At 36.9% G+C, this 17,013-nt stretch overlaps 3 protein-coding genes across 23 annotated transcripts in view; all 3 read left to right on the plus strand.

Moving 5' to 3' along the window:
* Positions 1-117: 117 nt before the first annotated feature.
* On the plus strand, positions 118-6,553 carry LOC128878985 (pre-mRNA-splicing regulator female-lethal(2)D). Of its 5 annotated transcripts, none has more exons than XM_054127719.1 (6): positions 118-799; positions 1,680-2,037; positions 4,322-4,446; positions 4,534-4,712; positions 4,799-4,953; positions 5,132-6,553. In XM_054127719.1, the coding sequence occupies exons 2-6, from the start codon at positions 1,806-1,808 to the stop codon at positions 5,848-5,850; spliced, it is 1,410 nt and encodes a 469-aa protein (XP_053983694.1). In that variant the 5' UTR covers positions 118-799; positions 1,680-1,805; the 3' UTR covers positions 5,851-6,553. The 5 variants fall into 5 exon arrangements, with proteins under 5 accessions (XP_053983694.1, XP_053983695.1, XP_053983697.1 ...); XM_054127720.1 differs by lacking the exon at positions 118-799 and adding an exon at positions 1,154-1,251; XM_054127722.1 differs by lacking the exon at positions 118-799 and adding an exon at positions 1,437-1,457.
* A 733-nt stretch (positions 6,554-7,286) lies between these two features.
* Positions 7,287-9,216, plus strand: LOC128878989 (superoxide dismutase [Mn], mitochondrial). Its single transcript, XM_054127736.1, has 3 exons — positions 7,287-7,491; positions 8,277-8,566; positions 8,644-9,216. Exons 1-3 carry the CDS (start codon positions 7,454-7,456, stop codon positions 8,970-8,972), a joined length of 657 nt encoding a protein of 218 aa, XP_053983711.1. The 5' UTR covers positions 7,287-7,453; the 3' UTR covers positions 8,973-9,216.
* Positions 9,217-9,352: 136 nt separating this feature from the next.
* The window catches only part of LOC128878977 (kinesin-like protein unc-104), a 38,601-nt gene continuing 30,940 nt past the window's right edge, over positions 9,353-17,013 (plus strand). For 5 of the 17 annotated variants that reach the window (XM_054127690.1, XM_054127693.1, XM_054127694.1 and 2 more), the window contains exon 1: positions 9,353-9,908. The gene's annotated coding sequence lies outside the window, so the exon portion shown is untranslated. The remainder of the gene's footprint in view (positions 9,909-17,013) is intronic. The other 12 variants (XM_054127696.1, XM_054127701.1, XM_054127698.1 and 9 more) reach the window with 12 other exon arrangements.

A 17,013-nucleotide genomic window follows, 5' to 3' on the forward strand; every position in this document is an offset into this window, starting at 1 on the left:
ATTCAAGCTGTTCTACAATTCGAAAATGGCGGGCTTGACGTGCCATCTTGAAATGTTGTTAGATTCCATAGTTAGAACTTCACAACGATCTACTCAGATCTACTCGGTACAGAAATCTGTGATTCGACGTTTAAAATACGTATATAATATATATGTATATATTATGTATCTACATCTTGCGCCGTACTTAAGATGGCTGTGGATTAATAAAGTGTAAAATTAAGATTTAGACGCACGGTTGGTGAGCAAAGAAATTATGGCCTATTCGATCTCGTGAAGTTTTCTTCGGAGTGTTGGTTTTTGACTTGCACGTTCTCTATGCCGTGTTTATTCACATACTCATTCGGACATTTCTATGTCAGCATTGTAGTTGGACAACCGTGATTGGAGCATGCGCTGATATTCGTTTCTTTAGCCATTCTGACTCTTGGGGTCGGCGGTAATCATTGTTCGTGATTAGTTACATTACTGTGTTCAGTTATAGTGGTATACTTTCTGAGGAATTACACGATATATTTGTTGAGTGCGTGTATCAATATTGCATCTGGAATGCGTGGAACATCGAGACAGACTCAGCACGTAACGTTTATTCGCTTCACCGATTGATCGATCGAGAAACTCGCAAACCGTGGTTTTTACTTGCTCGCAAGAGCTACGAAATTACATTTGTGTGTATATATATATGCATATCTATATGTACGTATACACATATATGGTGTCGCGTTTCGTCGGTTCACGATATACTCAACGCTGGATACAAACATTCTTCAGTGGAATGATAGGCGTGTCACTAGATCAGGTACATGAAATGAACATAATACATTAGCTAAATATTAGGAGCCTTTATTTGTATTCTATCCTATAAAAACCGAACATCTGGATAGTTGTATAAACATTGAGACATTTTCTAAATAGATTTCTGAAATTTGATAAATAATTCGTACGTGTAAGTGGTGTTAAACAACGCTTGGAACAAGACGAATACAAATTTCAATGTTATACCGCGAAATTCTGTTTCATGGCAGACATGTCGACATAATGGCGTCAATGTTCCCTTCGACTATAGATAACTGGATCCTACATTCCCTGCATGTCGCAATAAAACATTAAGGGTGCCACGTGACCCGTTTGAATCACGTGGTACGTTCCAAAAGCCGGGTCTGAACCTGCGCCCTCGAAAAGTTTGATTGCCGTCCCTGATTGATAATAATGATATTTGTAACGGCGAAATAGTTTTTGTATATGATACATGTATGCATTATATTTTTACATGATTAACATACAGTGATAGCTTTAACGTTAGAAGCTTTTACATAATATCCTATACGCGGAAATTGTATTTTCTACGATGAAACATCAAACATGACATACTAGTCTGTGGTATAAAGTACTATAATTTCTTTGAAGAATTTAGATATTGGACTTTTAAACAAATTATTATTTACCATCTTTAACAAGTTTGTATCTCGAATTTTATTTTAATCTTGTTCTATTGTAATTATGTAACCTTGAAATGTACATTGATAATAAATTTCTAAGGTTAATTTTTATCAATTTTAAATGAACCAGCAGAAAATTGTTAAATGAATAAAACTTTTAACGTATTTCATTATTTTATTTGTTAAATTGTTCTTATATTGAATTTTTCTAAGAATAATGTTTTAATGTTGTCTTTTCAGACAAATGTGCGCTAGCACTGACAACATACCGTCGACACTTTCATCGCAGATAAACTGCTAAAGGAGAAGAAGCAACCTCAAAAGTTACTTAAGGCCCTGGGTGTGGTTTCAGTAACTTCTGATAAAATGGCAGAGGAGTGCAGCGATGTTAAGTCCGCAGGTCCATCCTCACCACGAAGTCCTCAGAACAATAGTGCAGGGGGAAAACCAAGCAGTCCTCAATCCCCCAGGCAACCAAGGCGTTTGAAGCTATCGCAACAGCAATTGGACAGCATGACAAAGGACGAGCTAGCAGCCAAGTGGCATGAACAGGACTTGTATGTGGAGTGTCTAGAGGCCCAGGCGGCAGCCCAGGAAGGTACTGAGATCACATGAGTGAGACCATCTCACTCACCACATTTCTTAAGCGAATTTACGAATGCCAGAACACAACGGTCTCTCATAAGAGACAAGACTCTTATAGGGACGCTAAGAATAGGGACCAAGCGTTTTATTCTTAAAGTGTTTAGGATTCTAATGACACTAAGTTTCTTGTAAGTCTTAAGATTGAACAAATCTTGAGGAAATAAATAGCATAATTATGTAGGTGAAATTCTTAAGAACACTTCTTATGACATTGATAAGCGAACGTAAATTGTAGAAAATTTTATGTATCCGTCTAAGTATTGGATAGATCAATTTGGTAATATACTTTTTAGATACAGGTTAGTGATATGCTAATATTGTACAAATTTTCAAAACTACATTTGTGATGTGTAGTGCGCGCAATTAAATTAACGCCAATATGTACCAGTGTTTGATATTTTATCGGTGAGCAGAAGTGGTGTGACGGTCATGTATACCGCATATATGAGAGAGTCTAATACAGTATTGCGCAAATAATGCAAAATTTTATCGCCTGGTGTTGAGTTGCGCTACCATTGATATTAAAAATTACTTAATACTAAAAGCAAAGTGTATTTTGGAAAAAAAAGTGATATTGTGTGACAAGAAGAGATGACGAGGTTTCTTTGAATGTGTTCACTATAAATCATTCTTCTCGTCGCAATAAACACACACAGCTTACTTTTAATATGATCTTGTAAGTGACTGTGCAGTGTGCGCGTATCTTTCTACAGTGTAGCAAACTACACTGCCAGAAGCAGGACAGTGCGTGCGTGTATGTGTACATTGGATATCGAGTTTCCACTTAGCGAGGATTAAATGAAATACAACATCCTTGCTGGCTCTGAATTTACAACTCAGGAGAGTTAAAACAGAGGCCCTATGTCATCCCTTTGGCCTACAAAACACTGTGCCAGGGGTGCGTGAACCTAAGTCTTGGTGAAGTACGAAACCTTTAATTGATGCAGTTACCATCTGACATTCCAGCTGCTTTCTCCAGTCCTAACAATTCTTATCCCAATCTATATATCTTTAATATTATCTTATATTTAGATATGTCTGATGAAACTGAACAACTTTACTTATGTTCCTAGACATCCATCCCTGTCTATTCCCCTTACGAACGCAATTCATGCATGCATTTGTACCTGCACCATAATGTCCTGATGTCCAAATACCAATATGAAAAATACGAACCTGATCGAATAAGGCCGGGAGTCATCTTGTGACAACATCTGTGTCTGCAACAAGTAGTCTGTCTATTCTTGTGGAAGAAAATTAACATCCACTCTTGGTCTCGGTGGAAGCACAGAGAATCTCACAAATGGCACGATGCAACGACTCCAAACTCAAAGTATGCGCTAATTAAAAATGTCAGTTGTCAGGCAGTCAATGTCACATACCTATAAAAACATATTTTGTTTATGCGCACTTAGGGCAAAAGAGTATGTAGTAGATTTTCACCACTATGCTTTATTTCACCAAAAATATAAAATTATGAAGTATTAAAAAAGTGTGCAGAGTATTCTGTACCATTATATTATACATGTACATATATTTTAAGGTTTTAAGCTCTCTGTATGTCTCATACATTTGTATACTAATTTTTAAACTATCTCGAAAAATGTATCATTCGGATAAACATGCAACACTTGAGTTTTACACAAATTAACCATAGAAATGATACATAATAAAAGAAATAGTCAGAAGGAATTATATAAATGTTAAATCATAAATCTTGTTCTAACAATGCTATATAGCTGTGTAATGTGAATAAGATTATGATATTTTTATATCCTTAGACCTTAATTGATACATTTATTAAGTTTATATTTCCATCTATCTAAACATCAGTATTGATATATCAACTTTGTAAACTTGAGTTAATATATTATCATTTTCTTTACATATTTAGAATTACAATACATATTTGTATATATCAATATAAAAATATACAATCGTTTAAATCCTTTTTTATGTAAAAGTGAAAATTAAAGCATGATTACATTACTATTTTATATATTATTCGCGCATAAGCAGATAATGTGTTCTGTAACTGTTGAAGTGAATTGAAAATTATTTATATACAAATTTGTATATTTATATGTCTTTTTATAAGTTTGGAAAGAAACTCTTGTATTTCATACATTGTATTTAATTGATTATAATAAGTATGTAACAAATTGATGAGGCACATAGATAGTTTTAAACAGTGAAGTTTCAATTAAAAGAAAAAATGACATAATATTCCTTTATAGGTGAACTAACTTCATTGAGAGAATCTGAAAACAAATACAGGCAGCAACATGCAGAAGCATCTCATAGAGAAAAAATTTTAGTCAGGAGACTTGCCTCTAAAGAGCAGGAACTACAGGAGTATATTGTATGTACATATTTTCTACATTCTGTAATAAAGAAGATTTTTGTCTTTTAATATTCTTAATATGAGTTTAATGCATATTTGTTGTAGAATCAAATTGCTGAAATGAAAGCTGCTCATGCTCCGTCCGCTGCCGCATTAAGATCTGCCCTGCTAGATCCAGCTGTTAATATTTTAATCCAGAAATTGCGGCAAGAACTTGTTACAACGAAAGCTAAATTAGAAGACACCCAAAATGAACTCAGTGCGTGGAAATTTACACCGGACAGGTAGATATTTATCATATTTTTCTTAGAAACCAGTTAATTCTAAAATTTAACTCATAAATATTTTCACGTATTATATTCATTTTTAGCAATACGGGAAAAAGATTAATGGCAAAGTGCAGATTATTATATCAAGAAAACGAAGAATTAGGTCGTATGATCGCCAGTGGCCGAATTGCCAAGCTGGAAGGAGATCTTGCACTTCAGAGAAGTTTCAGTGAAGAAATGAAGAAATCACAGTCAGGTATTATTTCCTAATATCTTTCTATAACCAATCAACGTTAAGTACAGCCGAAGCTCTATCTAAAAATTCTTATAACTCGGAATATTTTCCACTTTCCTTCAACTTCGACTTACCGAAATCTGATTGTATGCTAAAAAAAACAAGTTAGTTACGATCTTTTTTAATTTTTTTGTTATAGAATTAGACGAGTTTTTGCAAGATTTGGACGAGGATGTAGAGGGAATGCAGAGTACAATTTATTTCTTGCAACAGGAGTTGCGTAAAGCTCGTGAGTCGGTAACGTTGTTGCAGCAAGAAAATGCAGCACTGAAGGCGAGTTCCAGTGAAAATAACCTAACGAATGGTTTGTCTCCACATACACCACCGATTAAGAAAGAGGAATTGGATGAAAATTCAGTTTCGGAAACAAAGACTTCGAAGTCGACGGAGGATAGTGATGTGTGCAAAGGTGCTAGGACTCCACCGTTATCATCGGGACGGTCGCCTCAGTGTGAGTTCTCGAGTACTGAAAGAACAGATCGTGTAGAACGAAAGCCTAATCAAGCAGATCATAACGATGAAAGCTCCAGTGACTCAGCCGCCTTGATTATTAAAGTGGAGAACGAGGAATTGAGTGATAGGGAGGAAGAACATGAAGAAAATCGAAACAGTAAGAGGATATTAAGAAGCAAAAGTCATAATAGAAGTAACAGTAAAACTAATGGGGAGGAGGTGCTATCTAGAACAACAAGGGGTAGGGACAGGACCAAAAGGGACAAAAGTGCTCCAGGTAGTGATGATGAAAGGACACATAAGAAAAAGAGAAGAGAGAGCATCCTTTCTCTTGATTATAACGAAGCCGATGATGACGCATTAGTTCTCACTAATGGTGAGACGCTTCAAAGCGATCCAGAATGAACAATTTTTTAGGATGATTTTATACTCATAACATTTGTTACATATAAATAGGCCTTAACGTGATTTGTTATACCGTACAAGATAAAAATCTAAATCTAACATTCTATTGATCATTCGAAAATTCTAATATAAATAAAGAAGAAATAAAGATCATTGTCAACAATTTGTATTATTTTTCATGATATGCATATGTAAATACGTTTCTTTTTCGAGTATGCATAAGTCACGTTAATGCCAAAAACAAGTAAACACGATTACATATAATAATATGTACACAAAATAATGCGGCGTTGGAATAAAGGGATAGATAGTTGAAATTATTTCTTTTGGAATTAAATCATATTGAAATTTTCAAAAAGAAACATGTGTGACCATGTAAACTAATGCATCAATGTTTTTAAACGGCTCACTGTAAATTCGTTAGGACACTGATAGCAATTGTTAGATTTTTTGAAAGAATCACAAAGAACATGAATAACAATAAAACAATAATTAAGGGTATGCCTTTCTATTATGTAAATACACAAATGTTAATATCTGATACACGACGACGCACATACGTAGATTTATACACGATTTGTGCGCAATAACTTGTATGTATGTATTGTTTTTTTCATTGCGAGACTCGCGTGTAGTCATGCGTAACTCGTGCATAAAATGTGCTTTTAATTGTGTATAATAAAATTGAGGTCTATTTGTTAGATTTATTAAATACCTGTAAATTATGCAAAATACAAAATAACATTAATGTCAGTAAAATATATGGACTGGCATCACAACTAATAAAACATCATATTTGTATTTTTAATTTTTTTTTTTCAAGGACAAGTGTACAAAATATTTACATTACTATTTTCTATTATCATTATACAAAAACGTGTTTTTCATATGATTTCTTTGATAAAAGTTACTTTTTCTTTACCTTTTTTATAATTTTGACATGTAATAGTACATAATGTAAATATATTTCGTACTGAGAATATCATTTTTTGAATATAACTAACAATTACAGTATAAGTAGTATGTAATTCAATTCAAATATATCTTTCATATAAATCGATTGCTACTGTTGTACAGTGTGACGTATTCATTAAAAATCTCGTTATGAAATACAAATTTGATTATTTAAAACAATCGTAGAGTATTGAATAAAGTCCCATTATTGTTTATTTTAATTGACATTGTAACTATGTAGTTAAATAATATCAATGAATTTCTAATAATTTCAAATCAAAATATTTTTTTTCGTTGAAAGATTATACAGAGTATTTTACTTGCTGAAATGAATTACAATTACAAATCGTTAGTTGTAAATCAATCGTTTTTTCGTTACGAGATGTTACCGTTGAAAACTTTTTGTTTCTCGTAATTTATAGTATACAAGTAAGAAGGAATTACTTAGAATTTAATTATTTATCTCGATAGGACAAATTGTGACGTAATAAACGAGACTGGCGCGTTTGGTACTCGAAGTCGAACCATTTTGCGATCTTCACGGCATTGTGATATTTGCACCGGTTCGCGATAGGTTGGAATACGTTCTCGTTTTGCAACTTTCGATTACATTTCCTAACAGGCAATTTTATTTGTTAAAATTACAACAATGTTCGCGGCGAGACGCACTTTGTTATCCAGTACAATGTAAGTTTGTCTTGTTTTTCACTTATGTACATTGATACAAACGATATTATATAATTTCCAACCTCTAGTTTCTTCTATACCTTTATTATTATTAAGTATTTCGTGTACAGCGAATTTGTATTTATTCTTTCATTTAAAAACATGACAATTGTGTTTTAAGAAATAATTAGGTAACTATTCTTGAGATTTGGAATCGATAATATCTGTTATGGCGTAGCGATAGTTTCTACAGTTAAATAAATATATTTTTCAATTCGTACAATAATTTTTATAATTAGGTTACAGAATTAAATTCTATAATCTAGTTATGCAGGTCGTCACTTTATTGAAAATTTGTGAACGACATTTCGTGATGTGTTTTCGATGTATCTGTCAAGTTCGAACAAATTTTTCATTTGTATTAAAAGACGTTGATCCTTAAAGCAAATTTGACATCATACTTAATATACAATTTTTCAACTCTTTATATTAAGTATCAATGTAGAAATACATTTAAATTTAGTTTGACCTCTGGCATAAAGGTTAGATAAGTACTTTGTCAATATGACATGAGTATTAATGTTGCCTCGATTAAAACGTAGAAAAAAAGTAATCGTTTATCGAATTTAAAATGAACCAATTATTACTTAAATTATACAGATTATTTTTAATGATGTATCAATTCTTATCTTTGTTTTATTCCAGGGTTGCTTAATTGATTTTTTTTTAAACTTTCTGCTGCACACTTTTAAAAATTCATATATTGCAAATAAACTAAACTAACTCTCTCTTTCTATGGTCCATAGCAAAGATGCATTTAAAAGGTCGAAGCATACACTTCCCGAGTTACCCTATGATTACAAAGCTCTGGAGCCAATCATATGTGCTGAAATTATGCAGCTCCATCACTCTAAACATCATGCAACATATGTGAATAATTTAAACGTTGCTGAGGAGAAGCTGAAAGATGCTGTGGCAAAAGGAGATGTCAACACACAAATTGCACTGGGACCTGCAATCAAATTCAATGGTGGTGGTCATTTGAATCATTCGATTTTCTGGTGCAATTTGTCGCCAAATGGTGGTAAACCTGATGGTAAATATTTTTAAAAGTAAATCCTTTGAACAGCGAAGCAGGTACACCTTAACTGTAAAATGCTTTTCATTTTTCAGCTGCTCTCGTTAAACAAATTGAAAAGGATTTTGGTAGCATGGAAGAAATGAAGAAACGCCTATCTGAAAGTACTGTTGCAGTCCAGGGTTCTGGTTGGGGTTGGCTTGGATACGATAAGCAGGCAAAGTCGCTAAGGATAGCGACGTGCAGTAATCAGGATCCATTGCAAGCGACGACTGGTTTAGTACCGCTTTTGGGCATCGATGTTTGGGAACACGCCTATTACTTGCAATACAAAAATGTTCGACCGGACTATGTTAAAGCGATCTTCGACATTGTTAATTGGAACGACGTTAGTTCTCGTTTCAAGAGTGCTGCTGGATGTTAGAGTAAATGGTTACGTTTAGTGATCGCATCTGAGACTACGTTAGTATCGATACCGGTTATTTAGTACGAACTTTTTTCCTAAACATCATTTCGTATTTTTCGTCGTCTTAATTGTCCTAATAAGGCGTTCACAATTTTATATATTTACATATATTTCATATGTACTGTACTCATATGTAATAATGAACCTATCAAAACAAATTTGTTCGTCTTTATATTATCAGTAAAGTATCATTTATATTTTAGTACTATTCTTTGCATATGGATACCGTTACATATTTTGGTAACTTCCTTATAATAATTGAAAAAATTATTTTCCATTTCTCTACAATTTGAAAGATATCAGAGACGCGATATTTCAAGTAATTTATTCTCAGTTTTCTCTAACATGTTAAGTTCCATCTGTTCCCGCATCAAGCTGTGAGAATGGATGGAACTCATTGTTACGATACTTTCTGTACAGGTTTGATAGAGCCATTATCAAAAGACCAAGATTACAAACTTTTACCGACTTTGGTGATGAAGGTGAACGTGGTTCCTGGAATCACCGTCTTCGAGCATAGAGAGCGCCACAGAACCGCTGATTTTTAACGCGGTCAGTACTGCAGTGCACGAGTTAGAAATTCCCATTGTACGTCCTATCTGTGTAATATCTTATCGGTGGTTTTATATTTGGCGCGATCGAAACACTGTGAAGTGTTACGAACGCTCCGCGAAGAAGGAACGGTCGACAGCGCCACACGGTTGGTAAGCTGCACGAGTGAGTGCCGAGAAAGAAGAAAAAGACCCCTAACTCGTCGTGTTAATAATCGATCGGTTAGAGTCGAGTTGCCTCGCGTTGCGACGCGTACACGCTGTGTTTCGAGGAACGTCGCGGAACTAGAACCAGTATGGCAGGAGTACCTCAGCTGTTTTCACGTCACTGCCTACGTATCTGGTGAGTGAAAAGCGTTCTTGTCACTTTAAGCAGTTTCGCTAAATATCATGTTCGTTATTATCACAAGAATCTAGCATCATCTCTATAGGCATCATAGGTTTATTTTGTACGCAATGGGTCATGTATCGCGAGTCCTCGTTTGGTCTACGTCAGAAATCGTGTTCCCCTTTTGTGTTATTAACTTGAATGCACAGTAGATGCGTCCAACCATAGTCAGACACTTTTTAAATTTCTTTAGCACTGCGTTCTTCTGTGCCTCAGTGCTTCGTTGTTGCCTGAATTGAAGTCAGTCGCAAAGCATTGTAATAATTTAAAAAAAAAAAATGCAAAAGTACGTCTAGAATCCAAATTGCTTTATATCTTCGTCGCGTTTTAAGAAAAGTTTTTTGGACACATTTGATTACTTTTAAGACCTGTATGAAACGTTTGTAATTGATCATTTACTTAAGATTTTTGTTATAGAAACATGCATGTAAATGTTTCTATGATATTAAGATGAATGTTTAAATGGGTTTGGCGTATATGACCTTAATTCATGTGCATTCAGACGAATATCGAGCAGTACGTAGTCGACGAGTGTCATTCTATGTAATAAATTCTGAAAGTAGTTAATCGGGAGACATGTTCGCAGCGTGTTGCAGAATGATTCACAACGTTAGTGGCATTACCAGACGCGTTAATTACGAAGGTGGCGCTTTCGTCCCAGTCAACGCGCAACGAATCGACTCGTTTTTCCTACGGTTCTTTATTTTTTTTCCTTGCTAGGAAAACACGTAGCTACCTCGTGGTATACTTTTACACGAATACATTCGGCTCGTGGATCGTTACTACAGAAGTGTAACACACTTCCGGGCTAGGGTTTTTTGAAATTAGAGTATACAGGTGCAACCTCACGGAAGGCTGGTGCTGAAAGGATCACGGGGTGTAAAAGTAAACCTTTTTGCCAAATTAAATTCGTTGAGGAGTATTGTGGGTTTGACTGCTGACTATTCAAGTATGAATATACCTCGACGATCAGGCCATTAGAAAATTCGGATTTTTGTTTGAAATAGGGGACATTGTAAAAATATGTTTTAATTCGTTCTTTTAATTTTGTCGCGATGGAAAATAAAACCAAATCGGATTTAGTTGAATTATAATTTTACGTGGTAAAAAGAATGTAACGTAAACCTCGGTACTAGAATTTACTCTTCTTTTATGATAGAGAACATATTCATGGATGCCCTAGTCACGTTTCCGGAACGGCGCCTCATAAAAAATGAACACACGTCAATGCTATTGGGTACATATGTATGTGTAACCCACAGTACGAAATTACGGACAAATAGTTTCGTAGGACTCTTTCCAAGGAATTCACCATTTTTATTTCAGTCGTCGCTTCAGTTCTTAAAGCGCGAATCTCGGAAGAACGATCAGTCGACATTCTGCATCCCTGTAAATAAAAGATATCATGAAAAAAACTATTCCTTCTATACTTTTCGAGTTCTCGTTTAAGATATTATAGAACGAAACCCGTGACGTAGAACCGAAATTTTTGCTCGTGCTTGCTTGGAAAACGATTGCAAGCAATACAAGGATGCAAGTAACGACAGCGTCCGGTGACGATGTTAACGTATCTAAAAATGAAACGTGGCGCTGTGGGGTTAGATTTTGTAGTAGTGCTCGAAGAGTGTCTAGGTATTCCATTCGAGTAATGCTTCTAGATGTTTAGGAGTCGTTCGGAATAAAGATACGTCAGGTGCTATTTGCCGACATCGTGGATATCTTTACTTATTGATTGCTCCGTAGAAATTGGCCGGCGCCGCCCGCGTCGCATCGGTCGATCGTCGGGTTGCAGGCTGACGTCATCCGTGGCTCCTACGCCTATTGATTTTCTCCTCTAGGCGCGATGCGATTGGTCCATAAACGGAGAAAGCGGGCATGCACGACCCTGGACCACGATGTCGATCGGCGCGCGCATTCAACCACCGTCCGCCATATTGCTTTCAACCACCTACCACCGCGCACTACCGGTTTCGATTCTACTCCACTTTCGAGGGCGAATTCCTACCCGAGCAACCCTGTGCGCGTACCTTGGCGACTTCAGATCGATCATCTAGATATTCCTCGGTGCAGATCGTGACCGAATGTTTCCTCGCTTCTCGGATCGGTTCAAATTCGAGTTAATTCGTTACTTCGGCACATTTTCCCTACTCGACGCCATTTTGAACGTATCTGGAATCCATATTTAACGGGCCAACTGCCAGGCTAATATTCGAGAAAATTTCTGTTAAATGTCGTTTCGAAACGATTCGGAACTACGTAATCTTTGGGAATTCATTCTTTTAATTTCTTGGTGAAAAGCTTTGTAACCCAAACCTAACCCATATGGAGATCAACGTGTTAATAATACCAATGCTACCATTTTGTATGAAACTTGGTATAGACTTCTCCTGAATATTAATGTCTTCCATGCATACGATTTAGGAGTTTCTTGATTAATTGAGTAGATCCACCAAGAAATTATAAAGTTAATCCTTGAACTCTGCTTTCTCCAAAAATCATGTCTGACTCATCGATTCCATGAATATAAGATATACCTACCGCTTCCGTTTGATTTCAGGTCAGAGATATTCGCGTGCGCAAAAACGTCGTTTCGGGAACATTTCGTTGACGAATTCCTAGAAAATATTCGTGCAAGATTTATCTACGCAATACCTGATCGTAATAGCTACTCGCTGAACGCTATAACGTTCGTTCAAATCGAATAATTAGAACGAGACCGTTCCATAAATAATGCCCCCAGAAATGTACAAATATCAGATTTTAAATTAGAAAGAAGTATTCGTACACTTAGGTTAGTACACTTTATCTTTTTCATCGAAAAATGAGGACAACCGTATCAACGTAGCCTAATTTCTTTCGCTCTTCTGTAGTATACAGAACGATTCGTATAACGCGAAAATGAAATCGATATCTTCGTTAGTTTTTGAGAAAAAAAGTTTGCAACACTCTGCTAGGAATAGCCTGTACATGCTTTAGTTTAATTACTTAAAAGTGAACGAAACGCGCCACGCTACGGCAGCGGCACTTGGAAACGGAATAGTACGTGTCGGTAGTCGTAATCAGGGCCGATGTGTTTACGATCAATTTGTCATAATTACACCGGAGCTGTCCCTCGCATGGGACTCCATGTCGGCGAATTAGGGCGATTGGCGTGGAAAAAAATGCGACGCCGTTCGCTTAATTTTGTTTATTTCGTTATTAATCCGTATCGACAATTATCTTACGCTATCCAGGGTAACGGTGGCGTTGGTGAAAGTAATTAATTCGAGCGAACTCACCCGATGCTCCTTGAAAACAAATTATGGGAAATTATCCGGGGAACCCACAATTACGTCGAATAAATTGCAACGCGTCCGTGTAATTTATAGCCAAGGAAAGACAATCTAGAATGAAATCTTTGTGCAGAACGAGTAGTACAATCTAAAATTACACTCACCACCGGCTACCCAAATTTGACGCGTTTAAAGGAACGTTTCCTCGAGTTGACTTGGCGTATTCGAGGAATTCACCGAACTCGAGGAGCTATTCCATTTTTAAACAGTTATTGACTGGTTTTAATGTATTCTCAGCGGCGGTCTGAGTATTATACCGATCAAAACAATTAGGAACCGCGTTTCTAAATAATTCAGGAGGATATCAATCAAATGTCGGAGACGGAAAAGTAACGTGTGCTTGAAGGTACTTACACGGCGCAGGATGATAAAGTCATTTGAATAAATGATTCCGTTGGAATGATGCTGGACTATTTTTAGGATCGACATTGGAAAATTAATTGACCGTTGCGGCAAACAGCTGAAAGTTCTGCGTTTCTGTCGCGTATAAGTAAACGAAATGTATCCTCCGAAATAACTACTCCCACTAGGTAAACATTCTTCAAATTATAAAAGTATAAAGAAGCAAATAGCACAAGTGCTTTCCTCCGAACGTAAAGTAATCTCGTTGGAGAGTCGAATGCAATCTCCAATGAATATCAAGTCGCGTTTACTAATAACAAAAGTGCGTCTTATCGGTTATTCTCGCTCGCATATAAAGGCGCCTTTGTGTCTGCATTCGCCATTCTCGATCTCAGATATCGCTTCGACAATGATCGCTCCCAAGGTCGTACCGCACGAGAGTCACACAAGTTACCTCGAGTGTCGCGTTTCTTTTTTTCGTTTGTTATACTATCTAAAAGATAATGGCTGCGCGACAGCGGGAGCAGAAATTTAACGTTTCGTTCATGGGAGCGTGGGTCGAAGGGTGTTGACTATAGGAGCGTTTTGACGTCATCGATGCGTACGAGACCCTTCTTTGCGAGAATTTTCATTTCATGGAAATGCTTCTGAAAATAGCCTGTGTTTCCCTTTAAGCATAAATAGGATGCTCCGCGTTCGTTAAAATTGAATTGGAAATTTGAAACGTTCGGATTGGCATCGTTGATCAATACCGAGCAACGATTGGAGTTATTGTAAGTCGCATTAATATGGAATTTATTGTATCATTCCCGATCCGTTAACAATTCGTAACAGAGCGCCGATAATTGTTTATGTAACAGTCATTGAATTAATAGTTAGTTAATTTACGTTACTTTATGTGGATCAAATTATTCTCCGATCTCCCATTAGAAATATTAATAACGAGTCGAGATACGGTAAATGTTGTTCGACGTTGTCAGCAGATTCGCTCGGTTAACGTTTCTACAATCTGTTGGGTAAACAAGCATCGCAGGTTTGCTAACGAGGGGCGGGTGTCCGACCTTTTTCCTTCTCAAGTGCCCCTATATCTGTTTCGTCTAGGGGTGGTTTCGGTGTAGTAAATAGTAAGACAGAAACCTTTCACCTACTCGGACGGAACGACCATATCTGATGGCGTCGGACAGGTATCGTGTAAACACGTTACTTGAAACAAACGTTGTTATCGGAACAATCGATCCTCGTTTTCTAATTGATTCTTTTCGGTGTTCTCGCTTAATTGATCTCAGAGTAGTGTTTGGCCCACACAGGTCCTCTAATTAAATTTTTAACATTCCTTCAACAATCCAGAGTGTGCTTCCGCAACTTTTAAAGGTTTTAACGCAAAGATTTTTAAAGTCTCCAAGATTCGATTATTTCCATCTGAACCGATTACTTTACGGGAAATATCGAGAGTTCCGCGACGCGATGAAGACTAAACGTTTTATAGGTATCGCGGCAGTGTCGTAATTTTATTTCCCGACTGGTTAGATTTACGGTGGCCATTTTCTCTCGGTAATCGATGGAATCGTTCCATTGAGACATGTAAAAATATAAATTATACCGCGCCTCGAGATACAGGAACTGTTCGTAGAATGCAAGTTTGCAAAAAGAAAAAAAGAAAAAAAAAAGAAAAACGTAGAAAAATTCACTACACGTTTTGCGATATTTTACGCTTACGCTGTCTGGGTATCTTTTACGGTCGAGGCACTCGATGAACCGAAGGAATAAAAAATTCCCGCGAGGACGTCGAACACGGTCTCGAGAAAATGGCCAATGCCGTTTACTGGACGTCATTCGATAGTCACAGCTACCGCATCTGTTTTTTACTGCTTATTTGTCTCCATAACATCAGCTTTCCGATAGGAACAGTTTCGTTTCGATGAATGTCAAATAAATGATGTACGTCTCGAGAACATACAGATATGTCTGAAAAGGACTCGAACAAAATTATTCTTGAATAAAAAGCCAGTAACAAATACTGAGCCCACACGTCGATAAATTTCTCGTCTGCGATAACACGGGATGCTCGTACCGATTACTTTGCTTCGTTTCTCATGAATCAGGTAGCGTTTGTCAACGATTGAGCCAATACGTCGGCCAGGTTTATTCGATCAATCGGTCAGAACGGTTTCGCAGTTGTCGCGCAGTTGGTGAAAGCAAGGCATAGAAGCCAGGTTTAATGACTGCTATAAAACGATTACGGAAGCTCAATCAAACGTACGCGAAATCGATTTAACGGTTTCCTTACAGTTGCGCCCGCTAATTCTAACGACCGACGCTCGGCAAGGGAATTTGTTAATCCAGTACTAACTAATGTCGTTCCGACGTCGACAAAGCGTTATTCTCAATTTACTAATCCCGTTAGGGAACGAGATTGCAATTTTACGTCGCCGCGGCTACCATTGCTCGACAAAGTCGAACCCCGTCGACCCTTTCGTGGCGAGCCTTTCGTGAAAAACTCTCGTTATAGAACCCAGATTGTACGTTTAACCGTGGAAGTGAACAAATACCAACATTGGTAAATACTGCGATGCTTAGAAGCTGTCTGCGAAGTGAACGACGGTGTTGCTCCAAACAAAGCTGTGATCGATAACCGCAATTAGGACTGTTACGCCAAAGATCTTTGTTTACAGTACTGCATTGGTACTCGAAATGTATCGATAGAAAAGTGTTGAACGAATCGGGGCGACTATTCGAAGTTCCAAGTGGTTCGAAAAAATAGTCGCAGGATTCAAGATGGTTATCACAGACAAAAAATGTCCAGTTAACGTAGGTTCGTAAATCAACTCTGACGCAGATACGGACTGTTTGCTTTACTTGTGAAAGGTTGCATCACGCGAAATCAGATATCACGCTGATAGGAATTTTAATAAATGGTGCCTAGGTAAGAGGTATCGTATCAACTGAATGAACCGTGAATATTGCTTCGAACAGACCAATAATCGATAGGAATGTGTACGATGCTACGGAGATATTGATAGCAGTAGCCAGGTATTGTTTAAACCATAAATTGGTCGAGGTTCGCGAATCAAACTTGAAATTAATTTTATTTGTAAACGGTAATTGCTCGATCCGTGATATTTATTTATCGTTCGAATATCGAGAACGATAAAGAAGGAGATCTGCATCGAGATTTGTTCACTGTTAATGAAGATCTCGAATTCGCTTTGAAACGGGAGACGCATGAAATATTTTTTTCTTTTTGTGTTGGAAACCTAAATAAAAATCTGGAATGAAACAGTGACGCCTTTATCTCGATTCATTTTCGCCAGGGTTCCTTCGCAGACCTATTGTCGCCAGGACGTTTTTTGTCTGCTTTGTGAGTACTGTATACTCCTTTCTCTAGG

This window comes from Hylaeus volcanicus, chromosome 6, assembly GCF_026283585.1.
Source record: "Hylaeus volcanicus isolate JK05 chromosome 6, UHH_iyHylVolc1.0_haploid, whole genome shotgun sequence".
NCBI lineage: Eukaryota > Metazoa > Arthropoda > Insecta > Hymenoptera > Colletidae > Hylaeus > Hylaeus volcanicus.

What these genes read in the sequence shown, in the direction of transcription:
- LOC128878985 (XM_054127719.1), top strand. Translation starts at nt 1,806, where the DNA reads ATGGCAGAGGAGTGCAGCGATGTTAAGTCCGCAGGTCCATCCTCACCA. An exon ending in AGGAACTACAGGAGTATATT is followed by an intron (nt 4,447 to 4,533) that starts GTATGTACATAT and finishes TATTTGTTGTAG; the next exon opens with AATCAAATTGCTGAAATGAA. An exon ending in AATGAAGAAATCACAGTCAG is followed by an intron (nt 4,954 to 5,131) that starts GTATTATTTCCT and finishes TTTTTGTTATAG; the next exon opens with AATTAGACGAGTTTTTGCAA.
- LOC128878989 (XM_054127736.1), top strand. Translation starts at nt 7,454, where the DNA reads ATGTTCGCGGCGAGACGCACTTTGTTATCCAGTACAAT. An exon ending in ACTTTGTTATCCAGTACAAT is followed by an intron (nt 7,492 to 8,276) that starts GTAAGTTTGTCT and finishes TATGGTCCATAG; the next exon opens with CAAAGATGCATTTAAAAGGT. An exon ending in AAATGGTGGTAAACCTGATG is followed by an intron (nt 8,567 to 8,643) that starts GTAAATATTTTT and finishes TTCATTTTTCAG; the next exon opens with CTGCTCTCGTTAAACAAATT.